The sequence below is a fragment of the Carcharhinus amblyrhynchos genome, chromosome 14, assembly GCF_965287045.1.
Source record: "Carcharhinus amblyrhynchos chromosome 14, sCarAmb.v2.hapA, whole genome shotgun sequence".
NCBI lineage: Eukaryota > Metazoa > Chordata > Chondrichthyes > Carcharhiniformes > Carcharhinidae > Carcharhinus > Carcharhinus amblyrhynchos.
Genome location: NC_137337.1, coordinates 41,741,188 through 41,759,890, shown reverse-complemented (window position 1 = coordinate 41,759,890; position 18,703 = coordinate 41,741,188). Strand labels below are relative to the sequence as shown.

The following is an 18,703-nucleotide window of genomic DNA, read 5'->3' as shown; positions in this document are numbered from 1 at the left end:
TAGAGTTTAGAAGAATGAGGGGAGATCTCATTGAGACGTACAAGATGATGAATGGGATGGATAGGATAGAGATGGAGAGACTCTTCCCGCTCAGAAAGGACAGTAGGACTAGGGGGCACAGCCTCAAGATAAAGAGGGAAGGGTTTAGAACGGAGTTGAGGAAGAATTTCTTCACTCAAAGGGTGGTGAATCTCTGGAATTCTCTGCCCGTTGAAGTGGTGGAGGCTACCTCGCTAAATATTTTTAAGACGCGGGTTGATGGGTTTTTGATAAGAGAGGGGATTAAGGGTTATGGGGAGAGGGCGGGAATGTGGAACTGAGCCACGACAGATCAGCCATGATCTTATTGAATGGCGGGGCAGGCTCGAAGGGCCAGATGGCCTACTCCTGCTCCTATTTCTTATGTTCTTATATGAATTGATTTAAAAGTTTTTAAGATTATGGATGATCCTATTTTGGTCAATGATAATTTACATTCTTAAGATAACCAAGGTGACACAGTGGGTGGCATAGTGGTTAGCACTGCTGCCTCATAGCACCATGGACCAGGTTTGATTCCTAGCTTGGGTCATTGTCTGTGCAGAATCTGCGTGTTCTCCCCGTGTCTGCATGGGTTTCCTCTGGATTCCTCCCACAATCTGAAAGACGAGCTGGTTAGGTGAATTGACCAGGATAAATTCTCCCTCAGCATAGCTGAGAATAGGTGCCAGAGTGTGGCAACAAGGGGATTTTCATAGTAACTTCACTGCATGTTAATGTAAACCTATTTGTGACACTAATAAATAAACTTAAACTTAATTCCATTAACTCTAGGGCATCTTACTGATTATGAATTAATTTACTGGTGACATTAAATTTCTGACCAAAATAAAACTGCTACTGTCTGTTAAACATTAACACTTCAAGAAGACAGACTCAATTGCGTTTAGTCTACGGCAAAGAAATGTCCAATTGTTTATCTCTCTAAATGACACTGCCTGCATTATATTTTTCATTATTCAGCCAGTACAGAAAGTAAAGAATATCTAGCACTCAAGTTCTGTACTTTTTGTGTAAATACAGGACATGGTGTTAAGATTTCTGATAATGCTTGTCTTTTATTTCCCTTTTCAAGCTCTCCTGCCAATTTTCTGCCCTTCTCCTTTCCTGATTACATGACTTCAAGCTAGGGTACAATTCCACAGCTTTGCTTACTCTCCAATTCCTCAGCGAAGCTGCTATTATTCACTGTAGAGCTTAATTCTGTCCTCACTGGGTAGCAATCAGAAGCAAGAACGCTGGCTGACTTTCTGCTCAATAACTCAAAAGACATTAAGGTAGCTTGCAGAGCCCATACTGCTGCCAAGTGATGTCGGTTAATTCAGAACAGAATGGGAATCAAACCTGGGACAGCATTTGTTGAATAAGCTTGATCAGCCTGCCAGGTAGTTAACTTTTTTTTTTACTCAGCAATACGCTACAGAAATTTCAAGAGTGAGCCTCACTTGACATTACTTGTAGGTGTTGGTCTGGTGATTTACTGCAATACTGCCAGCTTAGGAAAGACATACATCAGATAGGCTGAGCTTTCCTGACATTACTCATTGGGATGTGTGGAGAATAGGTGACAACAGGATTGGTCTTGTTAGCAATGCCCACGGTGGCCAAATAGCCTGCTGACACTTTAAAGTCCAAAAATAAGTACCTTGCATTTGTCTTTCCGAAGGAAGAAGATGCTTACATGGGATTACATAGTGATATAGGATATAGAAATAGAAATTTGGTCCACCCAGTCCATGCCAGTATTTATGGTCCACTTGAGCGTCCTCTCATCTTTTCTCATTTAAATTTACCACTGTAACCATCTATTCCTTTATCCCCAAACTGCTTGTTTAGTTTTCCCCTAAATGCATCAGTACTATTTGCTAATCATTCCCTCTGGTAACAAATTCCACATCTGTAACACAGTGCCAAAATCATAGTGAAAGAAGGTGTAATTGAGGTGCTGAATGGACTAATCATTGATAAAGGGGAGACGTTAGAAAGGTTGTCTGTACTTAAGGTTAATAAGTCACCAGGACCAGATCAGATGCCACCTAAGATACTGAGGGAAGTAGAGTGGAAATTGCTGAGACACTAGTCAAAATCTTTCAATCCACCTTCAATACAGGGACTGGAGAATTGCAAATGTTACACTCTTGTTCAAAAAAAGGGTGTAGGGATAAATGGATCATTGTCAGATTGGCAAACTGTTAAGGGGCATATGACAGGAGTTTGTGCTAAGACCTCAACTATTTACAATCTATATTGATGACTTGGATGGAGTCAAGTCATCCATCCATTTGGTTACAGTAACTAAATTTGCTGATGTTACAAAGATAGGAATGAAAGCAAGTTGTAAAGAGGATACAAAGAAATTGTAAAGAATTATAGATAAGTTAAGAGAGTGAGCAAAGATTTGGCAAATGGAGTATAATGTGGGATAATGTGTCCACTAGGTGAGAAAAATAGAGAAGCAGAACATTGGTTCATTGGTGAGAGACTGCAGAATGCTGAAGTATGGAAGAAACTGGGTGTCCTCGTATATGAATCACATAAGTCAGCATGCAAGTACAGCACATAATTAGGAATGCAAATGGAATGTTGGTCTTAGTTGAAAGGGGGAATGGGATAGAAATGTGGGAAATCTTGCTGCAATTGTCCAGGGCACTGGTGAGGCCACATCTGGAGTACTACAAAGAATACAAAGAACAACCCAGCACGGAAAACAGGTCCTTCGGCCCAACGAGCCTGCGCCGCCATTTAAAGCATTTTCCTACACCTACCTTGCCCCATGTGTGCACAGTACACACAGTTTTGTTTCCTTACTTAAGGAGCGATATTTTTATTTTGGAAGCAGTTGGAGAAGGTTCACCAGTTTAATTGCTGGAAAGAAGAGCTTTTTGGGGCTGTCCTCGGTGGAGTTTAGAGAAATGAGAGATGATTTTATAGAAACATACAAGATTCTGAGTGGGCTTGACAGGGTTGATGCTGACAGAATGTTGCACTTCATGGGGGAATCTAGAACCAGGGGAACAGTTTAAAAATAAGTGATCTCCTGTTTAAGATGGAGATTAGGAAGGTTTTCTTCTCTCAGAGGGTTGTTAATCTGTGAAATTCTCTATCCCAGTGAGCAGTTGAGGTTGAGTTATTGAATATATTAAAGGCAGAATTGGACAGATTTAGATCTACAAGGGAATTAAGGGTTATGGGGGTCAGGCAGGAAGTGGAATTGAGATGACAATCTGATCAGCCATCATATTAGTGAATGGCGAGCAAGCTCAAGGAGTCAAATGACCTACCCTGCTCCTATTTCTTAAATTCTTGTGATAAGCTCAACAACTACAAATCAGTCAGGTTAATCTTGGTGGTGGGCATGTTTTTAGAAATGATGATCTGGGACAAAATTCGCAAAATTAGCAGATTTGGACATTTGTTGATTAATTAAGGAAAGTCAGTACAGATTTGTTAAAAGCAAATTATGTTCAACTAAGTTGCTTTTTTTTCAATGATGTAACTGAGAGGGCTGATGTGGGATACCTGGATTTCCAAAACGTGTTTGATAAAAATAGAGGTTTATAAGAAAAGTTAAAGCCCAAAATCATGAGAGATCTAACAGAGGAGCTAATGAAAACCTGTTCTGATTGGCAAAGGGGCCAGAAGACAAAGGGCTCAGGTTTAAGGTAAGTGGCAGAAGAACCAAAGGAGAAACTGGGTGGAATTCTCCCCCAAAAACACTAAGGGTGCAATCTGATGAAAAAAATTCTCCAAACAAGTGAGTAAACAGGAGATAATCATAGAATCCCTACATTGCAGGAGGAGGCCATTCAGCCTATCGAGTCTGCACCGACCACAATCCCACCCAGGCCCTATCACCGTAACCCCATGTATTTACCATTGCTAATCCCTCTTGACACTTGAGGACATGGAAACATAGAACAGTACAGCACAGTATAGGCCCTTCGGCCCTCAATGTTGTGCCGAGCTATGTCTAAACCCAAGATCAAGCTATCCCATTTCCTATCATTCTAGTGTGCTCCATGTACCTATCCAACAACTGCTTGAAAGTTCCTAAAGTGTCTGACTCCACTATCACAGCAGGCAGTGTATTCCACACCCCAACCACTCTCTGAGTGAAGAATCTACCTCAGACATCCCTCCTGTATCTCCCACCATGAATTTTATAGTTATGCCCCCTAGTAACAGCTACATCCACCTGAGGAAATAGTCTCTGCACATCCACTCTATCTGTCCCCCTCATCATCTTATAAACCTCTATTAAGTCACCTCTCATCCTCCTCCGCTCTAAAGAGAAAAGCCCCAGCTCCTTCAACCTTTCCTCATAAGATCATAAATCAGGCAGCATCCTAGTAAATCTCCTCTGCACTCTCTCCAATCCTTCTTATAGTGAGGTGACCAGAACTGAACACAATATTCCAAATGTGGTCTTACCAAGGTCCGGTATAGTTGCAACATAACCCTACGCCTCTTAAATTCAAACCCCCTGTTAATAAACATTAACACACTATAAGCCTTCTTCACGGCTCTATCCACTTGAGTGGCACCCTTCAGAGATCTGTGGATATGATCCCCAAGGTCTCTCTGTTCCTCCATATTCCTCAGAACCCTGCTGTTGACCCTGTAATCTGCATTCAAGTTTGTCCTACCAAAATGACTCACCTCAGGACAATTGAGCATAGCCAATCCACCTAACCCACACACCTTTGGAGTGTGAGAGGAAACTGGAACACCCGGGCGAAACCCGTGCAGTCACAGGGAGAATATACAAACTCCACACAGACAGTCACTTGAGGCTATAATTGAACCCGGGTCCCTGGTGCTGTGAGGCAGAGTGCTAACCACTGTGCCATCATGCCATACTGTTTTTGTCAGTGAGTCGCAATCTTGTGCCACTTCATGGAAAAAAAAAGCCTGGATACTATGCTCGCCAATGGAGGGATGGGGTGTGTAAGCTCACCAGCGAACTGAGAGATCTCCTACCAAAGAATCTCACTCCCCCAACCCCCACCGTTTCAGGCATCAAGAGATTTGGATCTGAAATGCACTGCCAGACTTTGTTGGAGGCAGGTTTAATCATGAAATTTCTTGTGTAAGTACCTGAATAGAAAATAAATAGCTGGGCTGCAGGGAGAAGGCAGGGGAGAAATTTCAGCTGAGTTGCTCTTGCAGAGATGGCCTGGGCATGACATTTCATAATTCTACATTTATCATATACTGGCAACTCAACTGAGGGACCATCCCAGGATTATCACCCACAAATTGTGTTGCACCAAGAGTCAAATTTAACCAATGGCTTAATTCCAAGGGTGAGATAGAAGAATTACTGCAATCATAGATTATACTTGGTCCATTATGGGTAATATTGTTTGGGCATTAACTCTTATTGTATATCAGAATTGTCATGCATCACAGATAAAACACATGCAGTTACAAAATTGTATTTTTAGCAGCAAAATAATAAATCAAATGCAAAACCAGGGGTAGCAGCAAATTTGAATTCAAAGAGTTTGTCAAATGACTTTGCAAAACCACATCTTTTATAAACTTACCATTTCTTGAGAATCCTGAAGTGTACTGGACAGACTAACATTGAGGTTGGGAAAAGATATACCTCCTTCTATTAAAGCTGAAAAAGATAAGTTATATTCAATAACTAATTAATCACCAGTAAGTGTTATTAAAAAATTCCGAAGGCACTGGATACAGCAAAAGCTTTGGTCCCTGACAATCACCTAGCAGTGATACTGAAGACTTGTGGTCTAAAACTAGCTGTGTCTCTAGCCAGCTGTTCCAGTTGAGCTACACATTGGCATCAACCTAACGTGTAAAATTGTCTAGGCACATCCTGGCCACAAAAGGCAGGACAAATCCAATCCAGCCATTGCCATCAGCAATTATCAGTGGACTGAAGGAAGGTGTCATCAACAGTTCTATCAAGCAGTAATAACCTGCTGATGCTCAGCTTGGATTCCATTAGGACTACACAGCTCTTGACCCCTTACAGTCTTGGTGCAAACATGGACTGAATTCAAGAGGAAAGGTGAGGTGAGAGTAGAGGCAAAGGTGGCATTTGACCCCACATCCTCTCTATCACAAAGACCATTCATGTCCACTTCCATAACATCAAAGGCCTCTGCTCATACCTTGGCACATTTATTGCCAAAAGACTCATCCATGCTTTTGAATCTTCAGTCCCAACTATTCATTTGGGTGCCTGCACCCCTCCGCCGTCTTCAATTCCATCTCAAATACTCAAATACACTAGTGCCCACAAGGCTGTGTTCTCAACCCCCCAATATACTATACTATATGTTGTGTTCTCAACCCACTACTATACTCCTTATACACCTATGACTGTGCGGCCAAATTCCCCTCCAATTTGATTTTTAAGTTTGCTGACGACACCACCGTACTGGGTTGGATCTCAAACAATAACGAGACAGAGTGCAGGAATGAGATAAAGAATGTAGTGAACTGGTGCAGCAACAATAATCTCTCCCTCAATGTCAACAAAACAAAGGAGATTGTCATCAACTTCAGGAAGCATAAAGAAGAACATGCCCCTGTCTACATTACTTGGCGTCATTGTTCACAATCAAAGTGAGATCCTCTAGCTCTATAACCAAACTTGCCTTTCCACCAAGCTCTTCCTTCATCTAACTGTACCTCTTGTGCTGTCCTACCTTTCTTTGCCCCACCATTAGTAGGTATGATTTTAGCTACCGAGGCCCCAAGTTCTGGATTTTCTTTCCCAAACTCCTCTATCTCTCTAAAAAAAACCCCTATCCCTTTAATACCCTCCTTAACATATGCCTTTTTGACCAAGCTTATGATCACTCTTCCTAAAAGATCTTCATTTGGATTCATACAGAGGAGATGTCAGGGGTAAGTTTCACAGAGGAGGTGTCAGAGGGTGGTGAGCGAGTGGAATCGGCTGCCGTCAGTGGTGGTAGAGGCGAACTCGCTGGGGTTTTTTTAAAAGACTTCTGGATGAGTACATGGGATTTAGTGGGATTGAGAGTTGTAGATAGTTCTATGGCCTGGTAGGTATGGATACGATTGGTGCAACTTGTGGGCCGAAGGGCCTGTTTGAGCTGTAGTGTTCTGTGTTCTATATGTACTTTTGTGGCCATGACTCTGTGAAGTACCAATGAAACATTTTTCTACATTAAAAGCACAACATAATTGCAAGTTGTTCTGGACGGAGGTCCCCAACATGTGAAACGTCAGGAGCTTTTTCATTGTCTCATTCTTGCCTATGTGAAAATGTCTGTGTTCCAGTAAAATGCAGGTCCTGGCCACATAATCTAACCAGTGCATTACTCAAGGAATGCTGCAGAATCACTGATGCCTTCTTTGGATGGAAAGAAGACTTACATTCTATGGCATCTTTCACCTTATCAGGGTGTCCGAAAGCACTTTACTTAAGTACTTTTTGAAATGGATCAGATAATCTAGTGATACAACTGAAGGATACACATTAGTGAGAGCATTGGGAAGAACCCATAAGGCTCCATACCTGGTAGTATTCTATGGATTATTTTAAGAACAAGAAAAGTTGCACCAAAATAGAAAATGTTGAAAAATCTCAGCAGGTCAGACAGTATTTGCAGAGACAGAACAGGGCTAATGTTTTGAGTCTGAATGACTCTTTGCTCATCAGAGCTGAAGACAAATGGAATATAGATGAGATTTATACTATTGTGTGTGCATGTGTGTGTAGGGGGTGGGGGGATGTTAGCTAGGGAAATTGACATAGATGTAATGGACAAAAAGACAAAGGGAATGTAAATGGTAATGATCATGGCTCAGAAGGGGGCCGATGATTTCATTTAAAGATCTGAATTTGTAAATTGCAGAACATTGATAAGCTGAGTGTCAAAGGACAAACTGAGACAGGTAACAGATGGTCCTAGTGTAGTGACATCGTGGAAGAGGACATAGTGCTAAGGGAAAAAGGTGGCCACTGGGATTAAAAAACAGAGGGAAATTGAAAAATGAATCAATAGAAGAAATGTAAGTTTAAAATAAATAAATAAAATTGATGGAAATGGAGTGAAGGTTGAGGAGAGAATTCATGGTTTGAAGCTGTTGAATACAATATTGAGTCTGGAAAGCTATAAAGTGCCTAATCAGAAGATGAGGTGTTATTCCTCCAGTTTACATTGGGTTTCACTGGAACACTGCAACAGGCCAAGGATGGACATGTGGGTATGAGAGCAGGATAGTGTGTTAAAATGTCAAGAGTGGTACAGTCATTCTGGCTGAACATCCCTCCATTAACCACCACTACATAGAAAAGGAAAGTATGAAGGGAGGCTCTATTGGAAAACAGATGGTTCATGTCATTTAAAGTGTGCCAACCATTCATTAAAGGGAGACACACATAATTTTCTTGTGGGAGTTGTTTAATCAATGCTATTAAAAGGTTCTTAGATGGAATAGCTAAAATAAGAAAAAATTGTTTTCAAAAAAAATTATTGTGGCACCATGCAAAGCATGCTGTCTCACAGCACCAGGAACTGGAGTTCGATTCCCAGCTTGGGTCACTGTCTGTGGGGTTTGCACGTTCTCCCCGTGTCTGTGCAAATTTGCTCCAGGTGCTCTGGTTTCCTACCACAGTCCCAAAGACTTGCTGATTAGGTGAACTGGCCATGCTGAATTCGCCCTCAGTGCACCCGAACTGATGCTGGAGTGTAGCGACTGAGGGGATTTTTACAGTAAATTCATTTCACTGTTAACATAAGCTTACTTGTGACACTATTAAATAAATAAATACTGCAATAAAATATTGAAACATACCAAACAACTGACTTTAGTTAATGCCACCAAGACTTACTAGGCACTCCTTGTTGTTGAATACAAATGAAATGAATATTTTCACTTTATGAGAAATGTAAGAGTAACTAATTTAAATTTAAAATTTAATTGGGAGAATTTCAACACATCAAGGGGTAGAAAATAATAGCGAATCATATGTAAACAGTAAGCTCTCATTTTATATTTATATAACTTAATTAATTTTTAGGCTAAATAAAGAGTTTTTGTGGCAGGATGTTGCTGACATTTGCAGCTTCCTGGAACAAGACTGCTGTGGACCAGGTGGATATGCAGTGCATGGTTATCAAGGTGGCTATCACTGAAGGGCCACGCCACCTCCCCTACCCCTGTAACCACTTCCCCCAACTCCATTTCCGTGCCTCTTCCTGAAGTTCTGCACTGTCGTTTCCCTTCAAGGAGAGAAAACAGACCATTTTCACTGTGAAGAAATGGATTATGTGATGAGAAGGGAATAAGACCAATTGTGATAGGTGACTGTGAGATATCAATATGATGAGAGTGAATGCAAGAGGAATGAGTGGACTTGCAAGTTGTGATTGTCTGAGAAGTGCTGCATGAGTAAATACTGCAGAAGTCAGAGTGCAGAGATGCCATTCAATCTTCCTACCCTCACAGATTTAAAGTTTAGAGGGGAGATGAGGAGAAACTTCTTCACTGAGAAGGTGGTAAGTGTTTCAAGTTTGGTGCCTAGTTTGGTGGTGGAGACAGAAATCCTTATCTCATTTAAAGGAGACTTACCTGGATCTGCACCTAAAGAGCTGTAATCTGGAAGGCTACAATCTGATTGCTGGAAGGTGGGATTAGAATGGACAGCGAGTTTTATCTATTTCGATCGGCGCAGATGCGTTGGGCTGAATGGGCTCTTTCTGTGCTACCACATTTCTATGGTTCTATGAACTTACTGAACCTCTGGGTGGATGGAATCCAGGTTCAAGGGAGCACATTCCTGCTGCTCATTTTCTCCACTACCTCTACCCGTGCCTACTTGGTTTGAGACTGGCCTCACGCCTGCAGGAAACAGCACCTCACTGTAGTCCTACAGATCCTGGAGCAGAACACAGAGAGAGGAGTCAGGGTCCAGGGGGTCAGCGGGGGGAGTGGTGGCAGCCTCCCCACTTCTGCTTTCCATTTCTGCGGCTGCTGAAGTTTGAGGAAGTAATATACAGTACAGACACACTGACTCCTGTTAGGATCCCTTGATTAGAAATCATTTCTTTGAATGATGTGGGGTGTCAAAACATCCACCCTTGACGATTGTCCGGGAAAGTTGGAATTGGAAGCTAATGCTATCGTTGATTTACCACAGCAAAGGTCTCTTTAATGAAAACAGGTTCACAACCTGCTACCGGACATTTCTGAGACTTGCTCAATATCCCACTGTTTTATCTCTATAGTACAGTGCAACAGCCCATGAGTTAAACATTTCCTGATTTATTGCTAAGTAAGTGGTCCTGTTGCCACTTTAATACCTTTTGCTGCAGTCAGCTGTCCATAACTTATCAGGACTTCTCCTTCAGAGATGTTTCGATCAGCAGTCTCAGTTTCAGTGATGGAGATTGTTGAGCTACTTTCTTCAGTAGATGGTGGTGGAGTCAGCGATTGAGCAGGGAGTGTTGGAATTTGGATTTGTGGCGCAAATGGAGTTGGGGGTGCAGGTATGACAACACATGGTGGCAGGACCAAACTCTCAGGTTCTTCATCCTTGGCTACTGACATAACACTGACACACAAAAGATAACACATAGAAATTAATAAATGGACAAATATGCAGTATTATTTTACATCAGAAACTGTTTCTGATCCAGAAATCTAAAAAAATTCAAAAAGGAATTTTGAATATAGGATAACTAATGAATCAATCTAATGTCCACTTGTAGCACAGTGATTAGCACTGCTGTCTCACAAGCCAGGGGCTGGGTTCGATTCCCGCTTTGGGTCACTGTCTGTGTGGAGTCTGCTCGTTCTCCCCGCGTTTTTGTGAGTTTCCTCCAGGTGCTCCGGTTTCCTCCCACAGTCCAAAAGATTGGTTAGGTGTATTGGCCATGGTTCAATGTACCCGAACAGGCACCGGAATGTGGCAACTAGCAGATTTTCACAGTAACTTCGTTGCAGTGTTAATGTAAGCCTTCTTGTGACACTAATAAATAAACATTGTAAATTAAACCCACTGAACTACCAAAGCTCAAATTTGTGAAGATTCCCCATTGCCCCAAGAAAGGACTCATTGTAAAATTAGAGGAGAAATCAACACAACACCAGGAACTAAATCTGAAACATTAAAAAAATTATGGAACATTGATGAGGCCTTACTCTTAGTGGCTCACCATCCTGGGCTGCATCTACGCAGCTTATCTGAGCTGCAAAAATAATATTGTTTCTTTTAAGAAAAAGGGAAAATAAATTGCATAGACACAAGCATATTGGTTGTTCAACTTCTCTTCAGCTGCATTTTTTTTTAAACATTTCTTACACCTACCAAGCAGATGGTGCAAAAAAATGATTTGGCAACAGGAAGGCAGGAATGCTCAGGTACATTAGCTGTTATTTTCTTCTTAGCTGCTAGCTCATTATTTCAAAACCAAGTTTAGCACCAGTAGAATGGTTTCACTATGTGCCAACATAGACATTGTACTCAGGATAAAACTGACATTCAGGAGCAGACTAAGTATAAACCAAAAATCTTATAAAAGCAGTCCACGAGTGAATACTCTTAAGCAATCTAAATGGACTCAATATTTATTGGTTGCAGTTGCAATTGTGGAGTGGTGCGTGTGCTGAACACTCCTTAGCTTGGGCCTAAAATGTTTACTTTCACCATCAGTACATTGATTATGGAAAAAGCAAGCACAGATGTTCGATTTTTGCAGGATAATGACATTAACAACATTTATGTGTGACACTCACATCAATATCTCTGCACCCAGTACTTCTGAAAATGCAGTGTAAGCTGCACAGATCCCAGCATACTGATGTGCATCAGGTTATTTTTAAATAAACTTTGTGACTTTGTTTTGCTAGTGTGATAATCAGGAGCATATTTGTCCTGAGCTTTCTTTGTTAGTAGCTGATGGCACGACAGATGCTGACAGCCAGGACACACTATGCAGTTAGTGCATGATGATGTCCTTACCGAAGGATTAATGATCAGGACATTAACAGAGGCATGTGTTGATGGATGATAGACAGGTCATTACTAAAAAAGGTATATTTTACATATATAGACAAAATTTAAAAAGCTTGCATTTATATAGCGCTTTTTGCAATCACTGGACATTTTAAAGCACTTTGCAGTCAGTGAAGTGCTTTTGAAGTATAGTCACTGTTGTACTGTACAGAGGAGACACTTTTGTTAAAATACTAACCTTCGCTATTTGTATTATAATAAGGAATAGGTGATTAAGGTATTAATTTTATAATTGATAGGACTAAACAAAACTGTTGGCATGTTTGTGATAAGCGGGTCTTTGGTGATTGGGTAATTAACTGATGTGAAGGACTAAATAGAGGCATTTTAGAGCCCTTTGTAATTATAAATAAAGCTTTAGTATTTTATAATCAACAGAGATACAAACAGTGGAACACAGATGAGAGGAACAAATTCTGCAACATACCAGTGATAACATCCTAGGAAAGAGAAGTAAGTGACAAAAATAGGATCATTCATTTGAGGAGAAACTAGATAAGCATAGCAGGGAAATGGGAATACAGGATTTTGCTAATGGAGTTAGATGAGGAAGGCTAGAAGGAGTTTCGATTGTAATTCTAAGTAAAACAAAATAGGCTGCTAACAAAAACAAATGTATATCTCACAAGTAGATGGAAGTAAGAAATTTCGAGGAAAAAATAAGCAGAATTAATGCTAACCACTGATGAATCGTCTGCATCCCATTTCTTATTTCTGTTGGTCCCTCTCCTCTGAAATAATGAAAATATTTTTAAAATGTCTATCTTCTTCCAATCAATTTGTCTCAATTTACTTTATTCTCTTTCTGCTTTTACAGTTTTATTTCCTCTTTGCTTTCCTGTCCCATTTTTCCCTTCACCTTTTTTCTATTTCCCACCTTTGTTTTGCAGCATTGTTTTAACCATTTTTGGGTGAATTGTCAAGCAGGTGGGGCAGGGATTCTGATCCATAAGTGCACGGACCACTGACTCCCATCCCTGCCATTTCAAGACACTGGGTAAAATGTTTTGTGGCCAATTAATGGCTGCCCAACAGGAAACTGGCCAGCTGCTGAGTGGAATGGTGGGCAGAAAACCTAATTGGGGCTGAAAGACAAGACATCTGGAGGACAGTGGGAGTTGGCCATTAACTGGATGCATTGGAGAAGTTAAAGTTTATTTATTCATCACAAGTAAGGCTTACATTAACACTGCAATGAGTTACTGTGGAATTCCCTTAGTCACCACACTCCAGCGTCTGTTTGGTTCAACACACCCACCCAGTGTAGCAAGGGGTAGCAACTTGTTTCAAATGCTGGTTACTGTTGTTCTGGTAGTATATGATTCAGAACTCTTGCTAGGAGGAAAGTATATTACAGCATACATGCCCACTGCCCTCAAGTGCTTGGGAAAATACACAAATTCTACCCTACAACTCTCTTTGCCTTTCCACAGATGACTGAGAGAATGGAGCCAGTTGCTGAGTTCCTGACCAAGCATGGCTCCACAATTTGATAATGGCTTTCTATGAGTCCTCCTTCAGATTAAGTAACTGATGGGAGATCCTCATACCTGCTGATGGGAAGTAGAGACTTCCCAGCCAGACCAAAGGAGCCTGGATGGAAGTCACACAAGTAGTTGGCAGCTATGGGGTTGGCCAAAAGACATGGTTGCATTGCCTTAAAAGGCTTAATGACCTTTTACAATTTGCCAAAGTGACTGTATAACCATTTTGGAGATGGACCTATATGGAAGGGTGTGAGAGTGTGATGTGTCTCAAGTGTGGGATTACCTGGTGTCATGACTTTTCTACAACAGATATTATGTAATGTCTCTTTTATTTGCAGGAGACTAGGGCACATAACTCTCAAGTGCCAAGTCAGGAGGTGGTCCAGCCAACCTGGCAATTCTCTGGAGAATTGGGCAAGATGAGGTCAAAGGATGGCTCCAGAGTGCTAAGTAATATTCCAAGGATACATAGCCTTATCCAGCAAATATAGTGTTGAAGGGGGGAGATGCTGAAGTGGTGAAAGTTGGAGAAGATGGCAGGGAAGTAGCAGTGATGGTTTTGGACTTTGGAACCTTGCAGAATTTGGGAAGGAATGAGTGTCTCAATGTTGAAGGGACTGAGGCTTAGACCCTGGTTACCACCTCCCAATGGCACCAGAGAATTTTTTTTAGGAAGCGCGTCTTTGTGAAGTCAGCATAAGTGATGACGACGGAGCAGGTGCAAAGGGCTGAAAGGCCTACTCCTGCTTTTGGTTTCTACATGCCTTTCAGACTCACTGTTTCCTCCACAGGTGAAACTTCAGCAACTACAGCCACCAACCTTGAACCTGTGAAGAAGGCCTCAGAAGGTGAAGTATCACATCTTGCACCAATATAGGTACAGATACCTTGGTGAGTATGCTCTAAGGGATCCACACACTGGTAAGAGCACATCACAGTAGTAAAACTAACTGAAAAAGAGCAAGTCACTGGCAGGGAGTCTATCTAGATGCTGAGCCCCATGTTGATGATGAGCCTCCAAAAGGTTCCATCAAGTGGCAGATGCTGCACATACAATGCAAAGTACATGGAGAAGTGGCAGAGATTCCAGAGAGGTTGCATACACTGGCATGGGCAGTGGAGGAGTCTATGCAAGCCATGAGTGCTGCAATCTCCTGCTCTTCAAATACATTTCATTGAGAGACTGGCAACTGTCACGAAGGGTCAAACCCAACAATTCACTGATCAGATATTGCATACGTATTCTGAACTACAATCCATTGCCTTATCTCTGAGCTTCAGTGCCCAGAGTCAAGGTGAGAAGAAACAAGAGGCCTGGTGTTGAATCCATGTTCTAGTTTCTCACAGGAAAGCAGAGAGTTCCAAATGGACTCCACAACAATAAATGAGCAACTGCTGCTGCCATCATGGGGAATGCACCTCTCAGGATACTTTTGATGGGATCAACCTCTCCTCCACCCCTCCGCCATTAACACAAATGCCATGGCAACAGGTGAGCCTCCTTCCGCTGTGCAGGAGATTCTCAGCATGTTGGGGCTATCACAGCCTCAGAATGAAGCAAACAGACCAGTCACATATGAAATCACAAGGGGAATTATTCAGTTTCATGAAATATGAAGTGTCAAATCATTTTGTTAATTATTAACTACTTTTCATTTGATGCTTCGAATGCATTAGTGAATCATGTTTGTGATGTCAATGCTTTGATTAGGATTGGCTGCATGCTGTTAAGGGGTTTGTGCTCATTTGTAACCTCTACACTGGCATTTGCACAGGCAGTCCTGGTGTTCATGCATGGGAGATAACAAAGATGTTCTCATTGAACAAAAGACACATTGCTAAGTGGAATCCTCACATTATTAGAGTCTCACAACATGTGGGCATCCAGAGCATCTTAGAATCATAGAATCCCCTCAGTGCAGGAGGAGACCATTCAACTCATTAAGCCTGCAACAACAATCCCACCCAGATTCTATCTCCGTAACTCCAAGTGTTTACCTTGCTAATCCCTCTATATGGCTAATGGCTAATCAATTCTCACCATCTTATACGACTGGCTGGCACAGCTCATCATTAGATTCATTCGAGTTTCAGTTCTTTCTATCAGAGCCTCCCTTGTCTGGGGGGCCTGGTTGTGCAAGTCACAGTAGACAATGACCATGAGTAAGGCTCTGGCAAATGCATGTTGCAGAGCACGACCATAACTATCTAAACATTGGAAGTGTATTTTCAGCAGATCAGTGATGGTATTGGCCATTTTTTTAGGGTGACCTTTATCTTCCAGAAGCCAACCATCCAAAGCTTTCAAGCCATTGAACATCCCTGGCACCTGGGAGTGCCTAAGTATAGATGCATCGTAACCCGGGTACTATGTACGCACCTGCAATGTCTTTGATCACACACAATCTGCACAATGAAAGGGTGATATCCTTTTCTATTTACAAATCCCTGGATGTCCAGATGGAGTTTATATTGCCATGTGTGCAATTGATAACCTCTGTCAGAAAACCAACCATGGATGCAAAGCCTCTGGATTGTTCTACTTGACTGTAGTTGTCAGTCGTAAATAAGATGAATTTATGAGCACGCCTGAATATGCAAACCATGACAAATCTTTGCGAGCAGTTAAAAAAACATACTATAATCTAGGCTTCATTAATACAGGCATAGAACACAAGAGTAAGGAGATTATGCTCAACTTACACAAGACACCAGTTAGACCTTAGCTAAAGTATTGTGTATAATTCTAGGTACTACATTTTAGGAAAGATGCGAACATATTGGAGGAAGTGCATGGGAGGTGTACGTGAATGGTTTCAGGGATGAGAAACTTCAGGTATGAGGATTAGTGAGAGAAGTTGGAACTGTTCTACTCGAAGAGGGGATGGCTATGAGAAGATTTGATAGAGGTATTTGAAATTATGTGAAGGCTGGATAGAGTAAGAGGGAGAAACTTTCCCACTTATAAAAAGTTCAAAAACGAGAAGGCATAAATTTAAGGTGTTTTGCAAAAGAAGCAAATGCGACATGAGAAAAATTATTTTCACACAGTGAGTTCAGATCTGGGATGCATTGGGGAGGCAGGTTCAGCTGAGGGGTTCAAGAGACTGTTAGATAATATTTAAATAGAAACAAATGTACAGGGGAGGGGTATGGGGTAAAGTCAGGGGAATGGCGCTAAGTCATAATGTTCATTTAGAGAGGTAGCAACACATAAGAAGATCATTAGCATCACTTGAGTGCCAAAATGTGCTACGTCTGAAACACATTTCAAAATCTGCCACACTGTTTGACTGTTAAAGTTTACACTTAAAAGTAAGGGGTAAGGGGGTCAGTAATGTTGGGAGATTCTCCAATGTCCGTGAGGGAGTGGGGGAGGCTGTATCTGACCAGGAGAGGTCTCTCAGCAGAGCTGTTCTTTTTCTGCTTCTTCTGTGCATGTGCAGTTTGTGGCTCTGATCTGAGCTGCTGGCTGTCTGGTGAATTAGGCCCTACCCACTGCCTCCAGTGGCTAGAAATGGTCTAGCTCATTTTTTCAAAGACTGAGTGCATAAAATTGGGTGTGAAAACTCACCCGAAAAGCGGATCAGCAACTCTCCCATTTTCACTCTTGTTGGGCACTTAGAAAATACCTTGTAAAATTCTGCCCATGTTTTGAATTAGGGTGATATTGGCTTTCATTTCATTGGAAGCCACAGGAGGGCAATAAGCAGCATATATGTTATAAACCCATAATACATCAAAGGGTTCAGATTATGCCAAAAATTATGAAAGTATCCTCCAAAACATTTACATATATAACAGTATACAGGGCTTGGAAGAATGTTCTACTTTCATTTTGCTGAGCGTACTGGGAAATCTGGTTGGAATTTAATGCTGAACATTAGCTGATTGGATGGCTTACCAGCTATCACATGCAAGTTGCTGCCATCACTGTACTGCAACAGCATAATAAAGCAATAACATGGTGACTCATTGCCTGTTTTACAGACCTAAAAGGACTGATTTACAGTCAGATACCAAGTTGCTCAAATGCCTTGTTTGCATTATTCACCAAGTATGTAATAAGAACAGCATTCCCCTGTTAAATGGCAACGTAACTTTCAACTACAGGCAGTTTTAACATAAACCAGACTCTTCCTGCAGGGAAGCCTTAAGTTAGTGACCAGTCGGAATATAAAGTTCTTGGAAAAATGGTTTCTTTCTGATTTATAAAGTTGAACTGGAGATATCGGATGTCATCTTAGCTTCTGATGAAGGTGTGAAATATGCAATATCAACTAGATCACGCATCAAACGTCTTGAGTGATTTTTGTTTCCACTGATTTGAATGGAAAGGAACATTACGCAGCATATGAATTGAGCAGCCCCTCCAGTAAGACTCATTTTTCACTCCCGCAAGGCTGAACTTTACAGTTGTCCCACCCCAGTGTCTTCAAAAAAAGAACGAAGAAATGGCAAGAAAACAGCCAGGAGAAAAAGAGAGACATGATCACAATGGTAACATCAGCTTGCATTTACATAGTGCCTTTAATATCATCAATGCCCTATAAGTTTCATGTGGAAATTATCAAACAAAGGTTAACACTCATCCACGTTTGGGGGTATTATAAAGGTCACCAAAATCAATCAACTGATTTAAAGGGATGTTTTAAAGAAGGAAGCGATGAGGTGTAAAAGATTAAAGGAAGCCTGGATAGTGTGGATTGGAAGGATCTATGTCCATTAGGAGACAGGTCAATAAAAAGGGAGTATTTTTGGTGGAACATAAAGATTTAAAGCAATTAGTAGAAGGCTAGGAGGTGTTTTCTTTTTGTTTAGTCCTTAATGGGGTTTAGGTGTCGCTGGTTGGGCCTGTATTTGCTGCCCATTCCTAACTGCCCTGAACATTTAAGAGTCAGTCACATTGCTGTGGATCTGGAGTCACATGTAGGCCTGACTAGGTAAGGATGACAGGTTTCCTTTCCTAAAAGACACTGGCAAACCAGATGGGTTATTATCACAAAACAATGGTTTCATGATTATCATTAGACTTTTAATTCCAGAATAGTCAGTACCCAGAAGTTAGAAATGATTTTAATTCCTTTAGCCTTTCTTGGGTAACTATTGTGCTAAGAGAGTCGGAACCATCTAAAGTCTGTTTTAAATTGCA

At 41.3% G+C, this 18,703-nt stretch overlaps 1 protein-coding gene across 2 annotated transcripts in view; it reads right to left on the bottom strand.

The window, feature by feature from the left end:
* Positions 1 to 18,703, bottom strand: part of kiaa0586 (KIAA0586 ortholog) — a 541,997-nt gene that overhangs the window by 75,840 nt on the left and 447,454 nt on the right. For both annotated transcript variants that reach the window (XM_080202790.1, XM_080202791.1), the window contains exons 26-27: positions 10,350 to 10,600; positions 5,589 to 5,665 (exon numbers count right to left, since the gene is read on the bottom strand). In XM_080202790.1, coding sequence (XP_080058916.1) covers positions 5,589 to 5,665; positions 10,350 to 10,600 — 328 coding nt within the window. The remainder of the gene's footprint in view (positions 1 to 5,588; positions 5,666 to 10,349; positions 10,601 to 18,703) is intronic.